This window comes from Bombyx mandarina, chromosome 01, assembly GCF_030267445.1.
Source record: "Bombyx mandarina strain Sakado chromosome 01, ASM3026744v2".
Classification (NCBI taxonomy): Eukaryota; Metazoa; Arthropoda; class Insecta; order Lepidoptera; family Bombycidae; genus Bombyx; species Bombyx mandarina.
The window spans coordinates 9695043-9721674 of NC_143208.1; the positions used below are offsets into that span (position 1 = coordinate 9695043).

The 26632-nt window shown below is 36.4% G+C and overlaps 1 protein-coding gene across 2 annotated transcripts; it reads right to left on the reverse strand.

The window, feature by feature from the left end:
• Positions 1-1594: 1594 nt before the first annotated feature.
• On the reverse strand, positions 1595-25862 carry wcy (WW domain-containing adapter protein with coiled-coil wacky). Of its 2 annotated transcripts, none has more exons than XM_028177162.2 (10): positions 25669-25862; positions 25521-25554; positions 24872-25133; positions 24169-24480; positions 12142-12303; positions 11332-11489; positions 9634-9847; positions 8608-8753; positions 5310-5437; positions 1595-4468 (listed from the first exon to the last, which is right to left on the reverse strand). In XM_028177162.2, exons 1-10 carry the CDS (start codon positions 25707-25709, stop codon positions 4393-4395), a joined length of 1533 nt encoding a protein of 510 aa, XP_028032963.2. In that variant the 5' UTR covers positions 25710-25862; the 3' UTR covers positions 1595-4392. The 2 variants fall into 2 exon arrangements, with proteins under 2 accessions (XP_028032963.2, XP_028032964.2); XM_028177163.2 differs by having other exon boundaries at positions 12142-12225; positions 25669-25854.
• Between the last annotated feature and the right edge of the window lie 770 nt (positions 25863-26632).

A 26632-nucleotide genomic window follows, 5' to 3' on the forward strand; every position in this document is an offset into this window, starting at 1 on the left:
GATAGGTACCACCACCCCGCCTATTTCTGCCGTGAAGCATAATGCGTTTCGGTTTGAAGGGTGGGGCAGCCGTTGTAACTATACTTGAGACCTTGGAACTTATATCTCAAGGTGGGAGGTGAATTTACGTTGCAGATGTCTATGGGCTCCAGTAACAGGTGAGCTGTGAGCTCGTCCACCCACCTAAGCAATAAAAAAATAATCTTTCAGCGAAACGGTGACATCGTCGCTTATAGCCCTTGGCAATCTTACATTATCTTTCTAAAACGGTAAACTTTAGTTCATTTTATAGAAAACCTTATGGTCTGCTAGATAAGGGCAAGCTTGTTTTGGACCCGTATTTTTTTATGTTATTCTCATTTTAGTTTGGAACAAACAACAATTAAGTTTAGGCTGGGATACGGTTTTTCATGTATACTCTGAATAAAATGAACGTCCGAAATTTCTTTGCCTTCAAACAAAATGAAAGTAGTAATAATTGTTACCGTCAAGTATATAACTGATGGTGAAGATGATAAAGAATTCTGAATCTATAATAATATGATTGTGAAGTTTTTACTGCAATTGTAAATAGTCCAGGTATATAAAATTTTGGTTAACCAAATTTGATAGTAGATAATCCTATTCCTTGCTAAAACAAATTAAATATTTTTTTGTTTTTTATTCTCATAAATTATATTGTTCGATATTTACAAACTTTTAACTTCACACAATTTTGGCAGCCCAAAAAAGTCCATTCGTTTACTTTGTGTATGTATTATACTTTCTTAATTTCTGAAAAGATATTGTTTTAGATATTTGTTTTTTTATTTATTGTGAAATTTAAATAAATTTGCATTGTTTTTATAGGTCCATTGAAATTACAATCATTTATTGGAATATCAAATTAAATAAATAGGAAGCTAGGCAAATTATATTATTACACTCATTTGAGTTACATCGCCGGTAATTCGAATTAAAATGTGAGTGCAAAGGATCATTGTGCAAAGAAATTGGAGTGAAGTCCTCCGTAATAAGTTTTCATTATTTCGGGAAGTGGAAACTTCCTAATTATTGTTCAGTCGTGAGGTAAGGTATCCACATTGTTTCTAAGGGATACTAATCAACATCCAGTTGTGTTCTATAGTTTGTAATATGAATAACGAGGAAAAAATATAAACATTAAGTTTTGGAAGTAAACACCTTTCTCAACGCATCTCCGATTTGTGCAGACTCACTCCTCACCATTCTACATACTAATGCCGACCTGCTCGGTCCTCAAGTTATCGCACACTCGAAACAGTACGTATACTTTACATACATTATTTATAAAACAAAACTGAATGAAAAAATAACCATAGCTAAGTAGAGAACTAATAGCTACTAACTAGCTAATGCAGCATTGCTTGATGTTGATTAGCGATCGTTAAGTTTGAAGAGTTTGTAAGGATTTCGATAATTTCATTTTTTAATGAACCTATTACATTCTGTTACAACTAAATCTAATTTAACTTTGCACAATAACCATTAATTATCTAAAACACTCTTATTAAAAACTTTACTAAAATAAAACCTTAAACCAGTTCGAATAATTACAATAAATACTAAAATACACTTGGTCTGAAACTGATTTATTTAATAATCTGCTAAAACGTCATACCTCGTACAATGACAAAAGTTGATTCATGAAATTACAATTACGACGCAATGGAATCATCGTAAAGAGTCCTGTGTGGAGATGACCGCAGTCTATTCTCATAATACATTTTAATTATGTAACGTACTGACAGATACTTATCAGGTCCCCAGTAAATAATTGAAGTCATGCACTTACGATGACCCCTTGGATAAAACTTTATAATAATTTACTGTAGACGTCAAGTTCGTTCTTGACACATCCCTAATGAGCGACGACTCGTGATGTCCAATATATTTCGAAAAGTATGAACGCGAGCAATCGAACTTGATACGGTGCGAAAATGAATCAGGCCGTCAGCTCAAAAGTGGCCTAACCCAATTTTTTTTATAATCATGCTTATATGTATATTGCAATTTATTTAATATATAATAAATGTCGATGCAAAACATGTCAATAGTTTCACCCATAGACGAATTTGTAATGGCTTTGTAAACATTATTCTTGCGCGTATTCTTTTTTTGCCTAGTCAAATTCAAATTCATGAAAACTTAAACCTCCATTGCTCCATAATGACTACAGTAAGCTTAAGCCACTTTTGCGCTGACGGCCTCAAATGTACAATGTTAAGAGTTGCACGTCACATCCCTATTCTATGACACGTTAATTCCAAGAAACTGTACAATGAAAAATCTTCAGTTTCCTCAGAGCCCAGGTGTGTTTGGAGAATTTCCCTTAGGTGTGTTTCAACTGTATCAGAGATGAGAGAACGCCGTGCCTCAGATCACAAATACACAAGTGGTGTACTCAAGCTTGTGAAAAAAATGTATGGAAATCTAAACAAAAACCTACCCACAATTTAGGAAAAATGTCCTGTGCCACTATTACAGCTTTATCGAACATTGCACGTCAGTATTTGCCAAGAAAGTTATGTATTTTTAAACTAGATACTAATTCAAACTTTCAGTATCGTTATCGCTAAATTACATGAAGTTCACTAAGCTTGTTAAAGCGACTTGAGTGTGCCATCTGTTTTACGTCGGTGGTATTTTGTCAGAAACTTCCGCCTAAGTCCTAAAAATCGCTACAATCTTCGAAAGACGAAGTCACGAACGAACTTGCCAGTCTATGACAGCGAAACACATATGTTATCATGACCCTATCATATTACATTTATAATTTATATAATAACATTTATAATACAAATTATTTGACTGTAGATAGCTGGCTCTAAACACTCACACAGAACTCCACACAGGTCTACATCAATATTATCTAACTAATAGAGTGAAGGTGAATGAATATCACAGTACTTCTGTTATTCTGACGCATTATACAGCCTGACAAAACATAGCAATTCAATTCTTAAAGTTCTTACATTATTACAAAAATAAAAGACCTAGACCGGAGTTCAATTCACCTAATTAACAATTTCTAAAATTACCGTGTAAGTGAACGAAGATTTGTTATTGAATCGAATGCATACATACAATCACAAGCATTTCAAAATTATTCAGAAAAATATTTCATGTTTTTTCACTTTATAGAAAATCAACTAATTTACTACACGAATACAATAAGTCTAAGTATTATTTATTATGTTATTACAAAATACCAGATTTTTTTTTATTATTATTTTTATACAACGGTTGGTCAAAATGAATATTTGCAATGACACATTTTACAAAATTATAAATTTAAAAGCATATTATGTTCCTCCAGTAAGTCGAGTTCATCCATTGATCAAATAAAATGTATAATTTTTAAAACATTCATCCAATCATAAATAAATTCGCAGCGCGTTTATAATACAACATAATATAACATTATCTTAAAATTATTTGAAAAATTCACATTAAGAGCCATTTTTAAAATAAGTTTATAAATCTTAGTTCCGTTTACAATCGCAACGTCTTCAAGTTTTACATATTTTCGTATTGTCAAACTAATTCTAAACAAAAAAGATTAATTTGATTAGCACTATCTTTGTAGGTATTACAAGTTAAGTAGGGATATGGGTCAGCAATGGCGCCCCATTACATTCCGTTTACACCTACACAAGTGAACAGCAATAATATTCAATATCGACTACATTCATGTAAGCTTGGTGAACCTTTCATGGACCCGACGGTTACAAACGTATCGAAATCCAGTTTTAATAATTTAACATTTTACAGAAAACAAACAAACACTGTATTCTTACACTGATAATCATAATCACTAAATTGACTGCACATAATATAATAAAATTAGAAAAAAAAAAACCTTAAAATATTCCATTTGTATGAAAAATTTAACATTAAAGTAAAACAGAAAGATATTACTGAAACATACAGACAATTAGTAAATGTACAAAATATTTATTATTAAAATTTTTTATGAATGAAACTTTGGGGTTTCAAAGCAGGACTCGCGCCGCGTTATTTTGTAGCTTTCTTACCACCGTAATCCAACTAAATTATTATTTTATTGATATTTTTTCAGCTGTATGTCAACAAGAACATTTTGTCATTATTATAACCTAATTAGTTATATAAACGTAGCATACAATTTCAAAGTGACAAAACCCACGGTGAGAACTGCTTATTTCACATCAAATCACACAACACAACAACAGTAATAAATTTGATCTAAATTACATAGAAAAGAACGGAATGAACAATGTTTTTATATTGACGTGCGAGAGATCTCTCATTAAATTGGGAAATGTAGCGCGCAGTAATAAGCGGCAGTGCAACAAGTAGGGGGGTGGCACACGCCAGCCCCCAGCACGATTCCTAGTCGTCCGACATGAATGAATTTTGCGACTTTAACTCCTCCAATCGTGAGATCTGTTGCCTCAGGTACATAATCCTGTCGAAAAGAAAAAAAACAATAACAAACTCATATTTTTGTTTTTAACACTGTACTAGTGGTAGTCGAAATTCGACTATAGTTAATTAAAATTATAAGTTTGTACACTATTATGATTCTATTGTCAAAGACATATATATATATATCTATAATAATCACCGATTTCGCCAAGACTAAACTTTAGGTAAATATTAATAAAGACAAACAATAATTAATCTATTCTCAATTTGACCACAGACTACAAGCAATAAGAAAAGTTTGACAATCAACAAATAGTATGCATGCGTGTGTGCAAAATACATGGTAGTGTGTGTAATGTTTTTTTTATTGGTTTAATGTATTTTTATGCATAATTAAAAAAAAAAATAACATTCTGCACTCCTACTCTATATTCTCTTTATATGTGGGAAATTTCATACTCCTCCGTGCGTCCGTTCGTAAAAACGGGTACAAAGTTTTTGCTTCACATATTAAACATATAGATAAATTATATGTATGTATGTTTTTTTTTTTTTATATTGCTTAGATGGATGGGCGAGCTCACAGCCCACCTGATGTTAAGTGGTTACTGGAGCCCATAGATATCTACAACGTAAATGCGCCACCCACCTTGTTTGTGTATATATGTGTATATTTTTGTGTATTTGTAATTTAATATAAATTTCATTGCACCTATTAACTCTACACTACCTTTCGTTGACTGATAGAGAATACCTTAAGCATCAAGTCCGCCAATGCAAATTTTACATAAAGTGTAATAAATAAATAAATAAATAAGTAAATAAATAACTCAATAAATAAAATACATTTTTTTTAGTGAAGACTTAAATGATAAACTCACTTTTGCTCCTGAAGTGTGGCTTGTATTTCGGTGTGACGTACAAGAGACCGAGCACATTTGAGTTCAGATGACACCCGCGTACATTGCAAGCAGCCTAGTTGATACGCTTCCTCCGTAAACTTGTTCGCCTAAAGAACAAACACCCATTACACATTGCAAATGTTTATTGTTTATTGCAAATTCTTTTGGTTAATTTTGATCAAAGAACTATACTTTTATAGTCAAATTATAACGAGGAACATATTTGAAAATTAAGTATTAATTAAGTAGCTATGGGTAAAATTTACAAACATATGGTTTATCGCTGATGCTGACTGATTTCGCTTACACATTTTTATTATTACTGGTCAATGATCCAAGATTAGTCCTCCTAGCGAAATCTTAATTTACTTTAACTTTTTTTTTTATTGCCCTTGTAGGCTGACGAGCATACGGTCCACCTGATGGTGAGTGGTTACCGTAGCCCATGGACATCAGCAATGCCAGGGGCAGAGCCAAGCCGCTGCCTACCGAACTTACTTGAATACTATATGATTATGTGATGACATACCAATGGAATGAAACGATATGAGATCAGATCGATGAAATTATCGTAGCATTAAAACAAATAAAAACATTTAGATTTTATTTATGCAAATCAATCACACATGTCGCCAAATAAATTCTCTAGTCGGACCGTTTTTCTTTTCAATGACAAATTTCATTTTAAAATTAGTTGGTAATATATAATAATGGTTATATATTACAAAACAATCTTGTTTATTCAAGACCGCAGCCGTAAACGAACTTAGGGCATAATAAAAAGCGACGAACGACGAAATTTGCTTTAATATTCTTCTTAAAAAATTACGGCAGCAGAAGTCTTAGAAACTTCTACCTTTACAGGAGTCAACTGCGCGGTCAGTCTGTGAGCAACGTTGTCGACAGCGCGACCGAGTGAGTGGTTGATAATATCATAACGTATTGTCTCAATTAAATAACTACTGCATTCTAACTTACATCAAACGTTTTCAAAGCAAACGAAATCTATGTTCATTCACTATTCATGTTAAAAAATTGTCTTATCATGTTCTGTATCTGATTAAATATCAAATAGTTCTGACCTATATTGGCGGTATTTTTGCAAACCAACGAGATGTGAAGAGTATTTTTTTTATACTAAATATAAAAAATATAAAAAATCGAGATGATGGTGATATATTAAATGGGGCGTTCGAAAGGTATTTTTTGTAATACTGACACGTGGGAAATTAAAAATTATTCAAGTCTACAAAACATATTAACTTTTGAGCATGCACGAAAAAGAACTGTTTCAAATTTCAACCAAAGTTTGAAGTAGATCGGAAGATGATATGATTACACTAAACCGGTCTGAAAATATAGTTTCCTGAAAAACACAAAAGAAAAGTACGAGTCTAATATAATCAGCCTAAAATGTATGTACCTACCCTATTTTATTGTATAATCTAGAAATGTAATAATGTTTAATATGTGTATGTAATATAAAGGTCAAGGGAATTTAGTATCCTGATTATAAGACATCACCAGAACAAAATGTAAAGCAATAACAATAACAACTTCTATTTTTCATTTGGATAACCTTGTTTACTGTTTACCCTATTTATTCATAGTACAGATTTTACAAATAATAAAATAAAAAGCACAGCAAACGTAGGACACACAAGCACGTTAACAGAACAATAAAACACTACATACTAACAGTGATTTGTAATTTGTGATAAATAAGATCTTTACTTTTTCTCATTCCGGCAAGAAACTCAGTGGGTTGAATTTATGGAAAAAAGCTGATATAACTTCAACAGTACTTCAAGACAAGTCGATATAAACATATATAGAATAGGGAATCTCGGGCATGTATCTTATGAAATGCCATTTTTTACCATGATTTAAATTTTAAGGAACCGATTACTTTTTGGAAATGTTATGTGAAAAATAAATGAATATGAGTAACATCGTCGTCGTCAAGAATTTGTATTTCTGTTTATATTCAATTTAGTTTAAGTATATGATAGAAGAGTATGGAAGGAGAAAACATGTTGCGCCGACCCCAGGTGACTGGGAGAAGGGCAGGATAATGATGATGATGATTCAATTTAGTTTAAAACAAAGGTTATGGGATATGGTAGTGAACTCTAAAAACTTGTAATAATTAAAATATTGTAATAATAATCATAATTACAATATTGAAAAACGATGAGTCCAGAATAAGTAATATTAATACGGTCTGTCTATAATTCAGAATCATCAGAAGATGTTTCTCCCCAAACTAATACTATAATATTGCTACAATGACACCTAGTGGCAGAACCATCTCTCATCGTATGGCTCAACATCTAGTTCAGATTAGATGAACAAAATAGGATCGAGACAGAGCAGAATAACTTTTCCAGTATTACGTAGCAGTACAGTAGCCAGGAGTGCCTTCAAAAGAGACCTAACAAATCAAGGGCAGCTACTTCGCGAATGCATCTACTACCGGATCGGAATCGCGACCCCTTGAGAAGATCCGCCGAGAAACTTAGTGGGCTGTGTCTATAGGTTAGTTTACTCTGTAGTAAATTATCAGTGTCATATGTATTGTCTTAGTATCAACAAATAAAAATTGTTAGTCATAATAAAATTAATAGAACAATTAACAACTACTCTTTTTTTAATGCCGCTATATTTTGATGGTATATACGTTAAAGTATTATACCGAACCAATACGAATCATTTTAACACGATAGTAAAATTAAGGAATACACAAAAAAAATCCTTTTCTTTGATAACATTCCATTATGTCTTCAATTAATATCAAATTATGTTTTAGAGTAAGTTGAGTGTCTGGCAAACAATTCATTGATTTAATTTAGTATAAACTTTCAATATAAGCACATTTTGAAACGAGGATATATATTTTAAGCTTATAAGTATTCTAGCCGTACTCGCCCGCTTCGCTGGGCATTTAAAATTAACATTATTATTTATTGTCATTATTATTAGGGAGTCCAACACTCATATAAATATTAGCCTATCCATGAAGTACATGTATTTTCTACATGGATACCAAGTTTCAAGTCAATCGGAAGCATGGTTCAGTAGTTATAACGGAACATCCGTAAAAACCACTGTAGATTTATATATATATACATATATATCAACATTCGTTAAGCAAAACAATAGATTTTAGCAATTAAATTAATTCGCTAAATGGCGGCATTTTGCTCATAGAATGGGAACTAGAAAATAAATAAAAGCTTTAAACTCTTAAACAAGTAGCACAAGAAAGATGACAAACCTGTTTTTCGAGTATATCGGCTGGCCAACCGGTAACATGCGATGTTAAATCAGACCGGACGTAATTCACAAGCGAAGGCGTCAACATAGGCGGTGCGTGCTGTAGCGTGCCGCCGACAACTGATGAATAGCTTCCCAGACATTCCACTGAAACACAGAAAGTCATCACGTCATCATGTTACCGTAGAGGTGCAGACAGGATTTGTTCTAATTTCGAAATTGTATCGTAGACTAGGATTTTTGACAGATCGTTTCCAATATCACAAAATCTAATGTTTTTTTGTAGGTAACAGACGTAAGTGGATTTCATCGAAACGTACAGTTGAAATCAATCTGATGAATCTGAAATCAATGCACAGATTCATACAAAGTTTAGTTAGTTTTTTGCAAAACCAAAACTAGTATTTTTATTTTAGTTTTAGTACTCATTTTAAATTCATTTTGCGTGAATTACGTTCGGCAGTTACGTCGTAAATTAGCATTCTGTCATTTATTATATTCGTGATAAAATTGAGCTATAAGTTACTAGAACATAAACAGTGTTTGGTTTGATTGAGTAACCTTTTATTTATTTATTTTTTATTGCTTAGATGGGTGAACGGGCTCACAGCCCACCTGGTGTTAAGTGGTTACTGAAACCTATAGACACCTACAACGTACATGCCACCACCCACCTTGAGATAAAGGTTCTAAGTTCTCAGTATAGTTACAAGGGCCCCACCCTTCAAAACAGAAACACATTACGGCAGAAATAGGCAGGGTGGTGGTACCTACCCGTGCGGACTCACAAGAGGTCCTAGCACCAGTAATTACACAAATTATAATTTTGCGGGTTTTATTTTTATTTTTATTACACGATGTTATTACTTCACCGTGGAAGTCAATCGTGAACATTTGTTAAGTACGTATTACATTAGAAAAATTGGTACCCGCAGGCGGGATTCGAACACCGGTACATCGCTACATATGAATGCACCGGACGTCTTATCCTTTAGGCCACGACGACTTACTCTTTACTTTTACTTACTCTTTCTTGGTAATGCCTGGTCAAGGTGTAAAGGAGGGGCGTGTGGATCTGTGTTCTCAGAGTGCGTGGGCGTCGGCGGACCCGCGTCCCTTTGCGGTGTGTCTGCGCCGTCTCTGATTGGAGACGAGGAGCCTCCGTTGTTAGCTTGCGGTACCGTCACAGTGGGTGGTGCGGCCACGATGCGGGGTAATGCCGCCGCAAGCAATGAACCACTCTATAAAGTAATTTAGTTTTATACAAAAACCGATTTTCCACGTATGATCTAAATACTTGTTCTTCTAAAATCATAATACATTTGCCAAGCTTATAAAAAAAAGTGTGCTCTATAACTTATTATTACTATTTATACGATTATAATTTTATTATTAATATAAACTGAGATTATTCTCTTGTGTTATGAGTACCGGGAGCTAATCGAGTGAGAATCGAAGCCGAATTTCGTTAGTCAGTTGTAGAAACTAATATAACACTAGACTAACGAAATATAAAAATTATGAGTTGAAAGTTCGATCTTGTTGTAGTTGACATGAATGTATAGTTTCTAATATGTATAATTCTGTTAACCGCACCTGGCGACGGCGAGTATTTCTTGGCCAACAGCGGCTCTGACAAGGAAACCACAAATAGACAACAATAATAACAGCTAACGCCATCTAGTATAGGAAAGACGAATGACACAGAACGGTACACAACGATCGAGATCTTACTTGAGATCGTACCGCACGAAAATTCTGGAAGGTTCCAGACGTTCCAAAACTCGTTATCCATAAACCTATCTACGGTGCGTATGGAACGAACGAGCGGGACATCATAGACGTATAAAGGTAACAGCGTAAAGCGAGAAAAATATCAAAGCGAAAATTAAGAGTGCAACCCAGTGTATAGTGAGATATATTTTCGTGACGAATTATTTAGGATTTGATCTGATTCCATAATTTTAACCCGAACTGCATATGTAACAACAGCACTACATATTTACATATAAGTGGCGTTTAAATATGTGTTCCTATTTTAAGCAATCATCATATTTTATTATTGTTACAGTAAATTCTAGAACGCACTACCAAAATATCACTGATTTAATTTTGTACAGTATTAGTGCGGATATCACAACCTAATTTCTTTTGCTTAAATGAAATTGAAATTTTACATTTACATTAGCACTAAAAATGTTATTATGTTTATATTTAATAATACTCATGAATACGACATTAATCACTTCTTATTTCGTACTTCAGTGCCTTGGTTTTATTACTTATCTATTTACTGTCCGAACATAATGAAAGCAACTAATTGCTTAATGACAAGACACAATTCGACTCATTACGACACGAAACTATAGCTAAAAGTGTGCTCTATCTGACTAAGACGCTGTTATTACATGCCTGTTGTGGACATAATATGTTGTTTGAATAATCGATTCATTGGTAAAGTCCGATATATTGATATATTATAATATATGGTTCATTATAATCTCTTTGTATTTTGAGAAAGTTCAGGAATTCATGTAATTATGCATTTTATCAAGAAAGAGTAGAGTTTGAAATATTATTCGAATAAACGCGATCAGGTGGACCGTTAATTAAAAAAACTCTAGACATGTGTCTATTTTGCACTTTTTATATTATTGCGCGTAAAGAAGATAACCTAAAATTTCGTCTTTATTGTCATCATCATATTAGAATTTAAAATACTCACAGGTTGATTAGAATTGTCAAGAACGACAACGGGGGGAACTGCATTACTTTCACAGTTACTCCGTCCTCTATCTAGTGTTTCTCTTCCGCCATATGAATTCTCAGATAAAGGTGTACTTCTGTCTGGCGAAATATCCATGTCTTGTAGTGATTGCCCATCTATACAAACATTTAGTTATGAAAAAAAAAACAAATTTAACGTAATTACAATAAGCTAAATTTAGTTAAGTGACTTTTAACACAAGCAATTAATCAAAAACCAGAGATCCGCAGACGAACTATGATAAAAAACTACATAGCTCGAATGATAGAGAGATTGAAGTAGCAGTTGGCAGGACAGATTACTCATATAACACATGGTTAAATCACATGTCAACAGAGTCAGAGTTATTAAGCGGCGCCTCATAGAGGGCGCGGTGTGCTTAAATCTCTCAATAAAGTGAAGCAACGGGGTTTCGTCGCGTGGATCCAATGTATGCAAATAGCGCAGGAACACTCATTGTACCGAACCTTGGCTATAAGTTCAGCAGTCGAGATTTATAATACTAACGATGATAATGCATTACAACTATAAAATTCTTTAAAGAATATCTCTCCAAACATAATGTTATTCACATTGTCAACCATTATTAATATTAATTTCAAAATATTCAGCGGCCATGAATCGAAAGCGTCATAAATAAAATTGATATACATATTTGAGTTAGATCTGTAAGCGTATTTGTCATTTTATTTAAAAAGTTTGTTGTAAATTGATTTAAAAAAAAATTATCAGCTCTCAACTCCGTATCTGGTTAACATTATCACATACCTTTACAATCGTGTGTAGAAACTGAATGTTTTGGTCTGCTACGATCATGATGTTCTTCATCTCGGCTGCTGTTCCAATATCTATCTGAAGCATTGTTAATACGTTTACTTGTTTTTTCCGACTCTCTTCTCTCTGACCGTGAACTTGATCGTTTTTCTCGATCTAAATATTATACAACACAAATGTATTTATTTATCTTTTTTTATGATAAGTATTAACTAATTAAATCAGAGAATACATTGTGAAATTGTAGGCTCTTCTTCTAAGACAAAGCTTCCTTCCACTTTTTTAGGATGAACTCACTCACGAAAACGCATTCAATGCAATCAGCTATCTTAAATTCATTTGAATGTATCATATTTATCGACAATGAAACTTTGGTTATTAGAATGATCTACTTCACGTATCGACAAACCGATGCAAATTTAAATGTACACCACAAAAACTAATTAGATATAACGTTGGATTAATATGTAGACAGTCTTAGTGGAAATAATTGAACTTTTCAGTAATTTCCACAAATGAACTGCTGTTACTCCACCTTTGGTATAGTTAAACCCCTTTAGTTCGTTCGGCCGTATCGGACCGTCGAAGCGCTCCGACCTCTCTTGGGGGACTGGGGTGAATTACGACCGCGCACTGCTCACCTTCCGGCTGGTGCAGTTGCTGGCCGGTTGCTTCGGGAAGTACTCGCGCCGGATCGTAGCTGATCCGATGGCAGAGCCCCATAATATGGATGCGACTTGGACACGGCGGAACGTACGCGTGTTCTCGTCACGTCGCGCTCTCGGGCATCGATGCTCGGACAGCAATAAGTCGGGCGTGCAATACTCTACTTCTGCGTGTATAACATTTTGCAGAAGCAGGTGGCGGGGCATGAGAGAGAGCGCCTGTCTCTCTTTGCTCCAAACCCGTCGCCATCGAGCCGGGGTTTGGGATAGGGATCTCACTCGTATACTGGCCTTTGTGTTTTTGGTGCCCTCCGTATGCGGACTTGGGGACCGGCGAGGGAGACCCAAGAAGACAACGTGCAAATTGCTCTACACGCGTATTGCGAAAGTACAACCAGATGACGGATGACAAGCTAGCCGCGATATATTTTAGGGTTCCCTAACCGTAGCATTAAGCGGAATATGTATTATGAGTTCCTTATTTTTCTCGAATGCGTTCTTATAGCGGCGATGGCATGAACATTATTTTATTATTACTGTAAAAAGACGAGCATACGCCCACCTGAGGTTGAATAGTCACCGTCGCTGATATACGTCATACGTAATTGGATTACATTATATAGATTCGACACTGACAAGGTCCGTCCTAAAAATCCTACTCCGCTTACAATGTATTTGCCCACAAAAACAAATTAAAAGATAATATTGTAGCTTTTAATGGAAGTCATAACTCTAGTTACATCCTTATTTATTCGTAGTTATTGTGCTGCACCGCTAACTATACATATCAATCCCAAAAAATAAAATATAATAATATATTGAATAACATTATAATGCTATACGATTTTCACTTGTTTAATTTATGATTTATAGACTGACACTGGCTACTTCTTATACCGGGACATGCCACGGAGCAAACCTAGTCGGACATGTTTACTGATTATTTATTATGTGGTAGTTTCTTCGTTTTCGCTAATCGTATATATAATTCAAACTATTTTTACGGTTTAATCTCACTGCTTGCCCGTAACAAAGAAAACTTTTTTTATTTATTGCTTAGATGGGTGGACGAGCTCAAAGCCCACCTGGTGTTAAGTGGTTACTGGAGCCCATAGACATCCACAACGTAAATGCGCCACCCACCTTGAGATATAAGTTCTAAGGTCTCAAGTATAGTTACAACGGCTGTCCCACCTTTCAAACCGAAACGCATTACTGCTTCACGGCAGAAATAGGCAGGGCGGTGGTACCCACCCGCGCGGACTCACAAGAGGTTCTACCACCAGTAACTACGCGAATTATAATTTTGCGGATTTCAGTTTTATTACACGATGTTATTCCTTCACCGTGGAAATCAATCGTGAACATTTGTTGAGTACGTATCCGAATCTACGCGTGCCAGTACAGGTCCCACAGCAGTGATGCAGGTTCAGCTCTGTTTGAGCATGTGCAAGAGGGGACTAATCGCGTGCTTGAGTAGTACCCATCTGCGGAGGTGGTGGTTCTTGGAGACTTTAACGCTCACCACCAAGAGTGGTTGGGGTCCAGAACCACTGACCTCCCGGGTCGGACTGCCTACGATTTCGCCTTGGCCTACGGCTTCTCCCAGCTGGTGACACAGCCCACCCGTGTCCCAGATATCGAGGGGCACGAGCCTTCTTTGTTGGACCTTCTGCTGACCACAGATCCGGCCGGATACAGTGTGGTGGTCGACGCTCCGCTTGGATCGTCTGATCACTGTCTTATTCGTGCTGCCGTACCTCTCTCTCGTCCTGATCGTCGAACGACGACCGGGTATCGAAGAGTTTGGCGGTATATGTCAGCAGATTGGGATGGATTGCGTGAATTTTACGCATCCTACCCATGGGGGCGGTTCTGCTGATCCTGACGTCTGTGCGGACCGTCTTAAAGACGTGGTGCTCCAGGGGATGGAATTGTTTATTCCCTCCTCTGAAGTGCCAGTTGGGGGTCGCAGCAGACCCTGGTATAACAATGCCAGCAGGGATGCTGCACACCTCAAGCGGTCCGCATACGTGGCATGGGATAATGCTAGGAGACGTCGGGATCCTAACATCTCAGGGGAAAGGCGGAAATATAACGCCGCTTCCAGGTCCTACAAGAAGATAATTGCCAAGGCGAAGTCGGAGCACGTTGCTAGAGTTGGCGAGCGATTGAAGAGCTATCCCTCCGGGAGCCGTGCTTTTTGGTCGCTCGCCAAAGCTGCAGAAGGAAACTTTTGCAGGTCTAGTCTCCCACCACTGCGCAAGTCCGATGAAAATCTGGCCCACAGTGCGAAAGAGAAGGCTGACCTTCTGGTCAAACTCTTCGCCTCGAACTCGACTGTGGACGACGGGGGTGCCACACCACCGAACATCCCCCGGTGTGATAGCTCCCTGCCGGATATCTGGTTCACACAGTGTGCAGTCAGGCGGGAGCTCCGACTCCTGGACGTCCATAAGTCGAGTGGGCCAGACGGCATCCCCGCAGTGGTTTTGAAAACGTGCGCCCCTGAGCTGACACCTGCGCTATCGCGTTTGTATCGCCTCTCTTATTGCACTAACAGGGTTCCGTCTTCATGGAAGACCGCCCACGTCCATCCTATCCCCAAGAAGGGTGACCGGTCGGACCCATCGAGCTACAGGCCTATCGCGATAACTTCCTTGCTTTCCAAGGTGATGGAGCGAATAATAAATACACAACTTCTGAAGTATCTTGAAGATCGCCAGCAGATCAGTGACCGACAGTACGGTTTCCGTCACGGTCGCTCAGCTGGCGATCTTCTTGTATACCTTACTCACAGGTGGGCTGAAGCCTTGGAGAGCAAGGGCGATGCTCTTGCTGTGAGCCTTGATATCGCGAAGGCCTTCGACAGGGTCTGGCATAGGGCACTTCTATCGAAGTTACCATCTTACGGAATCCCCGAGGGTCTCTGCAAGTGGATCGCTAGCTTTTTGGATGGGCGGAGCATCACGGTCGTTGTAGACGGTGACTGTTCTGATACCATGACCATTAACGCTGGCGTTCCACAAGGTTCGGTGCTCTCCCCCACGCTTTTCATCCTGTATATCAATGACATGCTGTCTAATGATGGCATGCATTGCTATGCAGATGACAGCACGGGGGATACGCGATATATCGGCCATTAGAGTCTCTCTCGGAGCGTGGTGCAAGAGAGATGATCAAAACTTGTGTCTGAAGTGGAGAACTCTCTGGGGCGAGTCTCCGAATGGGGTGAATTGAATTAGGTTCAATTCAACCCGATAAAGACACAAGTTTGCGTGTTCACTGCGAAGAAGGACCCCTTTGTCATGGCGCCGCAATTCCAAGGAGTATCCCTGCAACCTTCCGACATTTCGAGCGATGTCCAGTTTCGGAGTCATTTGGAAGGCAAAGCTAAGTTGGCGTCCAAAATGCTGGGAGTCCTCAACAGAGCGAAGCGGTACTTCACGCCTGGACAAAGACTTTTGCTTTATAAAGCACAAGTCCGGCCTCGCATGGAGTACTGCTCCCATCTCTGGGCCGGGGCTCCCAAATACCAGCTTCTTCCATTTGACTCCATACAGAGGAGGGCCGTTCGGATTGTCGATAATCCCATTCTCTCGGATCGTTTGGAGCCTCTGGGTCTGCGGAGGGACTTCGGTTCCCTCTATATTTTGTACCGTATGTTCCATGGGGAGTGCTCTGAGGAATTGTTCGAGATGATACCAGCATCTCGTTTTTACCATCGCACCGCCCGTCACCGTAGTAGAGTTCATCCATACTACCTGGAGCCACTGCGGTCATCCACAGTGCGTTTCCAGAGATCTTTTTTGCCACGTACCATCCGGCTATGGAATGAGCCCCCTCCACGGTGTTTCCCGAGCGCTATGACATGTCCTTCTTCAAACGAGGCTTATGGAGAGTATTAAACAGTAGGCAGCGGCTTGGCTCTGCCCCTGGCATTGCTGAAGTCCATGAGCGACGGTAACCACTCACCATCAGGTGGGCCGTATGCTCGTCTGCCTACAAGGGCAATAAAAAAAAAAGGTGGGCCGTATGCTCGTCTGCCTACAAAGGCAATAAAAAAAAGAAAAAGAAAATACGTATTTCATTAGAAAAATTGGTACCCGCCTGAGATTCGAACACCGGTGCATCGTTCAACACGAATGCACCGGACGTCTTATCCGTTAGGCCACGAGGACTTCATTAGGCCACGACGACTTCACGAAACTTTACGAAAAGTCTAAAAATAATAATATAACGCGAGATTTAAACGTAAAGGCAGTTTTATTTTTGCAATAGTCAGCCAATACAACAAAGCCCAATCACAGTAGTCGTGACCTACAGAATACGACACCCAGTTTACTCGTACTAAGCGATGCGATTCCGCCGGTGTTAGCATTCCGCAAGCATGTACAATTTTTCTAAGAACATATTATACGTAATTAGCTCGTGTTCGCCAAGGACTTCCACAGTAAAGGAATAACATCGTATAATAAAAATAAGACCGAAAATTTTGAAATTTTAAAATTTCTTATACTTTTGAAAACTTGCTAATTAATAGTGGGGCATATAGTAAGCCCGCAGGGGTAGGCAAAACCATTCTATTTATTTCTGCCAAAAAGGAATGTGCGCTGCGGCATGAAGGTAGGGCATAATCTTTATAAAATACAATTAAAACAATAAAAATAATACTTTGTCTTCACCCACCCACTTCGTAATACCTGTGGGCTCTGGTGACCACTTAACACCAGGTGGGCCGTGAATTCGTCCAAAATCCAGGAAATAAAAAAAAATAAAAAGTTTAAGCGTTTGTTCCGCTCCAAAACCATTCATTCGATTATTATGAAACTTGATATAGTTATTGGCATTCCAGTTTTCTTTTATAGTGCATTAAACATGCGGATGGGTGGTGCGCGAGATGTTTCATGAAATCGACGATTGTCATACAAATAGCGATATTCACAGCGGAGCGCGGCCGGATTTCACTGCTAATTGTAAAAATTCCGAGAATAGTATAAACTGTGAAGCCATTATTCTTAGAATCCAAGTGACACCGCCTGGGCGAGTTCCAGTCGGTCACCATATTATTATTATCTTTAGTTAAAATGCAATTGATGCGAACATGAGTTTGCACTGCAATTAAAAATTTGATTCATAAGAAATGTAAAATATTGCATTCTCGTATAATGTGTACTTAGCTTTGTAAAATAACCATCAGGATCTTATTTAGCTATCGAATTTCATTTAAAAAACAAAGTATTTCCTCGGGGCCCAGGTCATGTTCGTTCGATTTTATAGCAAAGTAAAATCCAAATTATTAATTTAACTATCAGCTCCTATTTCACACAAAAAAATATTTTCGGAAGAAACAAATTTGTAATTGCTAGATGACCTAACGCGGTGGAGCCGTTGAGCTTCAACCGGCTCAGCTAGCGTAAATTCCTACAAAGTTTCTCCGAATGTCCTTTACAGAGGTATTACAGGGCTTTTACTAGTGGTAGAACCTCTTGTGAGTCCGCGCGGGTGGGTACCACCGCCCTGCCTATTTCTGCCGTGAAGCAGTAATGCGTTTCGGTTTGAAGGGTGGGGTAGCCGTTGTAACTATACTGAGACCTTAGAACTTATATCTCAAGGTGGGTGGCACATTTACGTTGTGGATGTCTATGGGCTCCAGGAACCACTTAACACCAGGTGGGCTGTGAGCTCGTCCACCCATCTAAGCAACAAAAAAAAAAGGTATAGTCTGATTTCTTTTTCATCCTTGTTATGAAGAAAGAAATTATATGACGCGGACCCAACCTGCAGTAGTGCGACAGTAGTCACTCTCCGCATTCCCTGAAATAAGATAGATCCTTCGGGAGAGTGCGATTATCGGCAGCATCTATTCGCCGACACGGGACATTGGAGATTGTGGTACTGTGCCTGTTGTTATTGAAATGATCGGTATTGCTTCCACATCTTCCGGTCACTGATTGCCATGTCTGTGGCCGCTTTAAGTTTGCTATACAGGAACGGCTTTGTGATATTTTAGGATAACGAATCACCGACATGGCGTCGTGGAACCGGTTCTGTGGAACAAGCAGGTGGACCTCAGTGGACCGCGGGTCAATCCATAATTTCCACTTAGTAGATAACCATAGCCGCTGCCTGGCAGAGGTTAAGAGGATGTGGGCCTCTTAAAAAACGCCCCTATTATATGATCTAACACCCGGTTATAGGATAAAAGGGCTGGAGGGAATATCCGAAAGCATTCCAGTCTGCCCTGCTTAAAACAATAGAAACAAAAATGAGAACGGCTAGTTGCAATAAGGTAATTAACATATTTTTACAACTACCCCAGGAAAGAAACCTCCTGCTATTAAATGTTGGTGTGTATAATTTGTATTGACTTTGTATCCTTTCCTAGTTTCTTTGTGTTTCTGATATCAATTGCAGTGTAAATAAACATTTACACTACGAGTATTCATAATACCTTATCATTTCAGAAATACTTAACCTTCTATAATGGCATTGTCTGAAAAACATAGATAAACACAATATTATGATCCTACATATTCAAAGTGCTCAAGTGCAATTTTTGTATCAACTCTTGATACAAAAATTGGTTTGCCACTTAGCCAATCAACATAAATGCAGCACATCCGAACAAGAAAGGAAGGGTGACATTATAGTAGGGGTTAAAGTATGAAACTGCTGTTTTATTGTAATAGGTACTTCAAATAATAATAATAACATGACATAGAACCTTTATGGTTTGAGATTTTTGAGTGAAACTTTTTACAAATGATACCTATGGGGTTCTTCTTATAAAAACGGTGCAACATTCGATTATTACCGACTTCCAGTTGTTGTTTTTTTATTCAGCTTAGACAAGAAAGATGGATGTTTCGAAAATTCGAATGATATTTGAATACGAGTTCCGACGCGAAACTAATACTGCAGAAACAGTTCGCAAATTCCAATGTTGCGTTTGGAAAGGGGACTGCTAATGAACGCACCATGCGATTTTGGATTAAACGCTTTCGTGATGAAAATTTTGATTTAAAGGACGAACCACGTGGAAGACCGCCCACACATGTGAATAACAATGAATAATGGAAGCCGATCCGAGCCAAACTACCCAGGAATTAGCGGCATGGTTTAACGTTCCTTACCAACAATATTGACTCATTTGCGGCAAATCAATAAAATAAAATAAATATGAAAAATAGGTGCCTCGTGATTTGACTGATTTGCAGAAAGAAACGCGTGTTTGAAACTTGTGTTGCCTTGTTGAATCGATACAGAAATGAAGGAATATTGGATCGAATTGATGAAAAGTGGATTCTTTACGATAACCGTAAGTGAAAAATGCAATGGCTGACCCTATGTCAAACGCCGCAACAGTGTCCTAAAGCAAAGCTTACCAATAAAAAAGTAATGGTAACTGTTTGGCGGTCTCAGCATGGTGTTATTCACTATAGCTTTCTCCGATCTGGTCAAGCAATAACGGCAGATGTCTACTGTGCCGAACTCCGAACAATGATAGCAAAACTTGCAGTGAAACAGCCCCGACTCGTGAATCTATCTTCACCATTATTGCTCCATGATAACGCGAGCCCTCATACAGCACGAGAAACCGTTTTAACTCTACTGGAACTGCAATTAAAAATCATTCGTCACCCTCCTATTCACCAGACCTTGCTCCAAAGGTCTACTATTTTTTTCGTGATTTCGACAATTTTCTGTGTGATAGAAAGTTTTCTTCCCAGGAGGCAGTACAAAATGCTTTCACACAGTTTGTAGAATCTAGATCACCAGAATTCTGAAGAAGAAGGCATAAATGACCTTCCTTATTAGATGGCAGCAATGTATAGATAATAATGGTTAATTTTGATTAAATAAATATGTTAAATGAAAAAAAAAAACAATTTCAATTTCAGTACAAATAGCCTATTTCATACTTTAACCCCTAATATTAAATTGGAATTACAAATCTCTCCTCAGATTTTTAAGAATCTAAATATTAAAGTACTAGAATCAAGCGAGTTACGAGAGTTTTTACTTGCCTAGTTTCTTTAGGCCATTAAGCAGGCCGAATGCAGGCAACATTGGAGGAAGCTGGTGCAAAAACTGGACCAAGGTGGTCACGACCCTCAGTAATGAGGAAACGACAAAGAAGAAAAAGAAGAAGAAGTTTCTTTAAAAAAAAAATACTAGACAATTTTTTAGAAAGATTGTTCATTGGAGAAAGATGACTAAAAACCTTTTCATTGAAATGATGAAAATTAATGAAAACTAAGAATTTCGAAATATGTCACTGACAACTGGTACATTGTGACTTAACATCTTTGCTATTGCTATTGCATTACTTTTGAAATGATGACTCAATCAATATTAATTATATGAAGTGTGTGACACTTCGTTTTTCTTTAGGTGACAACTCTAGACTATATAATTTCTTAGATCAATAATTTAAAAATTATTTCATAGCTAGTTTATTTTATGAAATACTTTTTTCTTTTTTACACAATAAATTTTACAATATAGATTCTATAATGTGCAAAATTTAAAGGCTCCAAAACTTTTACTAAAAAAATATTATTTTTGAAATATCTAATGAAAAGCATCTTTTTCTTACTGGCATCTTTATGTTCTTTTTTTTTTATTGCTTAGATGGATGGGCGAGCTCACAGCCCATCTGATGTTAAGTGGTTACTGGAGCCCATAGACATCTATAACGTAAATGCGCCACCCACCTTGAAATATAAGTTCTAAGGTCTCAGTATAGTTACAACAGTTGCCCCACCCTTCAAACCGAAACGCATTACTGCTTCACGGCAGAAATAGGCAGGGTGGTGGTACCTACCCGTGCGGACTCACAAGAGGTCCTACCACCAGTAATTACGCAAATTATAATTATGCAGGTTTGATTTTTATTACACGATGTTATTCCTTCACTGTGGAAGTCAATCGTGAACATTTGTTGAGTACGTATTTCATTAGAAAAATTTGTACCCGTCTGAGATTCGAACACCGGTGCACTCAACACGAATCCACCGGACGTCTTATCCTTTAGACCACGACAACTTCTAAAAGACGACTTCTTATGTTTTTATTGTTACAATAAGTTTTTAGATTTTTTCATTTCTATTAAAGAATCATTCTTGCAAGGTCTTTCACCTGCTAAAATAGTAGCAAATAAAGTAAAAATGGAATAATTTTTAGAAGGCAGTCTTGCATTTTCTGTTTAGCCTAATGGGGATTACAGACACACAAAATGTCAATGCATACATATGTATTTGACACAATCCTTTGCAGATGCTATCTTTTGTGTATTGTGTATTGGTTCATATTCCAAGAGCAATGTTTTTTTCAGGTTTGAGCCCCGTGAGCTCACCTACTAGTTAAGGTTACGCTGAAATAGCTTATCAAGGCTCTCAGCTTAAGTAGGAAAAAAAAACAAAAAAGCAATGTTTTTCGGTTTTATAAGATTTTTTAAGATGGATGTTTTTTAGTACAGTATATTTTTTTTGTTTTGTTAACCATATCATTTGGATCCTATTTAATAAATTTTTATTATAAATATCCATATTATAATAAATAAATATAAATAAATATTTACTAACAATCACGCCACGTTAACTGGTCCTGTGATAAGTTCGTAAAGAACTTTTGTTACAGGTACGGAAATAAATGTAAGATTTTTATTATACACATACACATATTTAATATACATCCATAACCCTGGAAAAGATATTTATATTTATCATACAAATATCTTCCCTTGGCGGGATTCGAACCCGCGACCCCCTTGTGTAGTGACCATGTCACTTACCACTACACCAGACGGCTGTTAAATTATAATATTAAGCTTTATTGTTAGATATTTCAAATGTACCTAAGTATTTAAATTTTGTGGAAAATACATGGAAAGTGTTGAATTGTTTTTCTTCATATACAAATTTAAAGGGTGCAGTAAGGTCTTCTGATATTAGGTATTACCTAGTAAGCGAATACTTAGTTCAGAAGCATATATGGTAAAAAATATTTCCACTTTTATGTCTTTGGTTGCCATTATGATTGATTATTGAACATCCAGAATATTCAGAGTGTTTATAAGAACCTAATGACGGCTTTGGCTTGTTTTTATATAAAATTATAATGATTTTCCTAGTTTCTTAATATTGAGAACATTCAGAATATTCAGCATGTTTATATGAAACTAATGATGGATTTGGCACGTTTTTATGTAAAATTATAATAATTTTCTCAAATCTATTGTGTCCTTGTTAACAAGACCCCTACACTACACTTTTAGAGCATTCAGAAAGCTTTCAAGAAATATTTGTAGAGTAAAATGGTTTCAGACTAAAACATTTTAGTGGTGAACATAGTAATTAGGGAATAGTGCTCTTTCTTTACAGTTATTTTCATTTTAGCAACTGATTATAATTTTTTTTTTACATGTTACAAGTAGTGTTATATCATCTAAGTTGAAATAAGAGATTTCAAGAAAGAATAATATATTTTTTTTTTTCTAATGGTTTTTTAGGGACTGATAATGACATCTGAGCCATATTGGCTGTCAATTACAATTTTACCTCACTTAAGATGGTTGTGTAAGAGTGCTAGAATATAAGAGAGCTTTAGCTATTATATAAACTATGGTAAAATTTTTAAGATTTTAGTAATATACTTAGAAGTGGATCATTTAAACTTCAAAGGTTTACTTTTGGTAGAAGTAACAGTCACATTATAGAAAGTATATAACATAATGCGCAAAATGAAAATTGGGACACCCTTATTTTAGGTAATGAAAATGACAGATGTTTTAATGCACTGCAATGTATCTTCTTCAGTGTGACTCTTATATTAACTTTTTAGTATTGTCATACAGCTATTTCTATTTTTAATGATTGTAAATTGGTATCTTTTATAAAAAGGAATCAATCTTTGGAACATGGTAAATGATAAACAATTTCTAAATACTAGTGAACAATCTCCTTTTTGTTGATTAATAAAATATTGAATCAATATTCTATCTGAAGATATCAATTGACTTTTATAATCATTTAAAAAAAAACTATAATATTCAAACTAATTGTAATCTACTTTGGTGGCATGAAAATCTTTCAATTTCACAATACAATTAATCATATGATTTTGGCTCTCTAATTTATCCAAAAAATTTACTAATCTCAAATAAAAGTTTAGTATACTGAAATGTACACATTTTTGTGGTTAAGTTCATGTATTCTTTAATTTTTAAGTAAAATTGTTTCAGTCATATTAAGTATGAAAATAGTGCCTTTGCTGATAATTTTTTTTTATATTGGTAAAATATAAACTATCAACTATTGATAATATTAAAATTAAATATGATTCAACTTACTGTTTCTGGAGGAATAATTAGAATCTTTGGATGATGTTCTTCTGGGCTCCCACTCTCTAGGTTTCTCCCACTGTGACACTTCACTGATACAGTTATAATAATACTTCTTGCCTGATGAACTAATGTGTTCTGACCATTCACTTCCAGAAGGTACACTAGAGGAAGGTACACTTCTTTTATCATATTTATTACTCTTACTAACACTAATGTTCATGCCGCTAGTTCGAATTTTTTTCTCTGATTCATTTCGCTCATGATTACTTCTTTCTCTCTCACAATCTTTAATGCGCTCTTTTGGTGATCGAACGCTATCTGAAAATTGTTTCAAATTGACAAAGTTACCTCGGATGAATATTCGCTTTTGCCATATTTCTATACAAAAAGCAATCGCAATGGCATAAGAATTCACGCAGTTATGACTAATACTCAGCAAAGGCCTAGAGTTTAAAGTGATCTGTATGCAAAATTATATTTAAATCAATTAATAAGCACTAGTCTTTTTAATTTATTTACTGGCTTTTGTACTTACTATTTCACTCAAAACAATTACATTAACTAATCTAGAAATACAGGCATAATAAGTAACAAACATTCATCTCCCAATGTTTCTATTTCAGAACAAATATATTGCATTTCATATATCAAACTGTTCATAAAATCAGGTCTTTATAATTTGGTTAAAAACAAACAATGAATGACATACCTGTGTACTTACTCCTAGAGGATTTGTAGTCTCTATCTCTCTCCTTTTCGGGGATTTTCTGAATATAGGAATTTCTAGATGTGACATATCCTCTATCATCTGCCATATGACTGTAGTGGTGATGACTATGACTGGACTGGCTTGAATGTGTGTTATGGCCATGTGAGGACACATTGCCATTAGGTGATCGAAGTGGTGTGTACCGATTGTCAGAAGATACATATTCATTTGCGACTCTTCGTTCACTTTTAGAGTTGTATTTCTGTTGTAATACATAAAATCATATATTCAATATTCACTAAAGCTATGATCAAATACGATATATCTAGAAGTATTATAGTACATTATGATGAAAAATAAATTGAGGATGTCACTTCAACATTTAGAACTTAAAATATAATAAACATCCCAGAAAGTCAACATAACCATGTAATTGGATTAGTACTCCAATTTAAGTATATTTGTTGTTTTTAATGGATACCTACGCCTAATTTTGTGGGATACGGTTGTTTTTATTAACCATCTAAGAGAGGATAATTATCGAGAACAGTTATTACGTAGAGAAGTACATAACTCGCCAAACTCCGGTTTGATTTCAATTTTACAATGAACAGGCTTACTTCCAGCATTGTTTTGTGTGCAAGCTTACCTGATACGGATGGGCCTGATGCTTCTCAAAGTACCTGGAAACAAAATTAATCATCAAAATTTAACCAAATTACAGCAAAACTTAATCGGCGACCGCCATGTACATATTCTGGGAATGTTAAGCCCAAGCAGTTATAGCTATACCGTACCCATCGCTTATCCGCTGTGGTTTCCTTGCATGCATTACCATCAATGCAAATGTACGATTTATTACGGCCTCAGTAAAATGCAAAATAATTCCACTGTCATAGAAACAGTCCTTTCAGAAGGCCGTATTATATCTTGATGGACGCCATGTCACATTCAACATTCAAGACACTCCAGAAAGAGTAAAATGAAATGCGAAAGAGACGCCAAATCTGATTTTAAGTAGTGGCAAACATTTTAGGTTATTTTGTCTATGATCTTTTCGCTCAATCTGAGTTCACAAGAAACTACTGATGAATGTCCTCATCACCACAGGAGTTTCATGCGGCTCAGATATTATGATTCACAATTACAATATTATTATTACAATAAGCAACAAATATTTAAATTATTAGTTGGACATTACCCTCTCATAAAATCTAATTTTATCTAAAGTGCTCGAATGATGAGCCCTTTTTGTTTTTATCCTCCCCTAAAAATTAAAGTGATATAATTTTATACCGGTCACTCACATTCGCACGAGTACGCAAACCCGCAAGTGTAGGACGACATTTGCAAATGATTATGCAAAGTTTTCACTGCATTCGTGGTTTTCGAAGCTGTGTCGATTTTTAAAACAGACATCAAAGCGCGCGAACCGCGATCCTTCGCGTAGTCTCCCACACATTCGTGTGACCAGTTGCGCCCAGAATTGCGAAGGCAACGGACGTTTCGCTATTTTCATAGATCGTGACGTCTACTGTGTAGCGTATCTTCATCAAAAGAAATCCCATAAAAACAGCATGGCTGTTAATGATTTCTGGGAAAGAATTCAAAACTCTTTTTCTCTTCAATGTTCTATTGACGAATTAAAAAGGAGGAGAAATTCGTGAGACATTCGTAAACAAGTGTAGGAGGAAGCGCAAACGGGTTCGCAAATTGAGTACCGAACCCATTTGCACAGCCGCTAAGTTTGCGAATGAATGT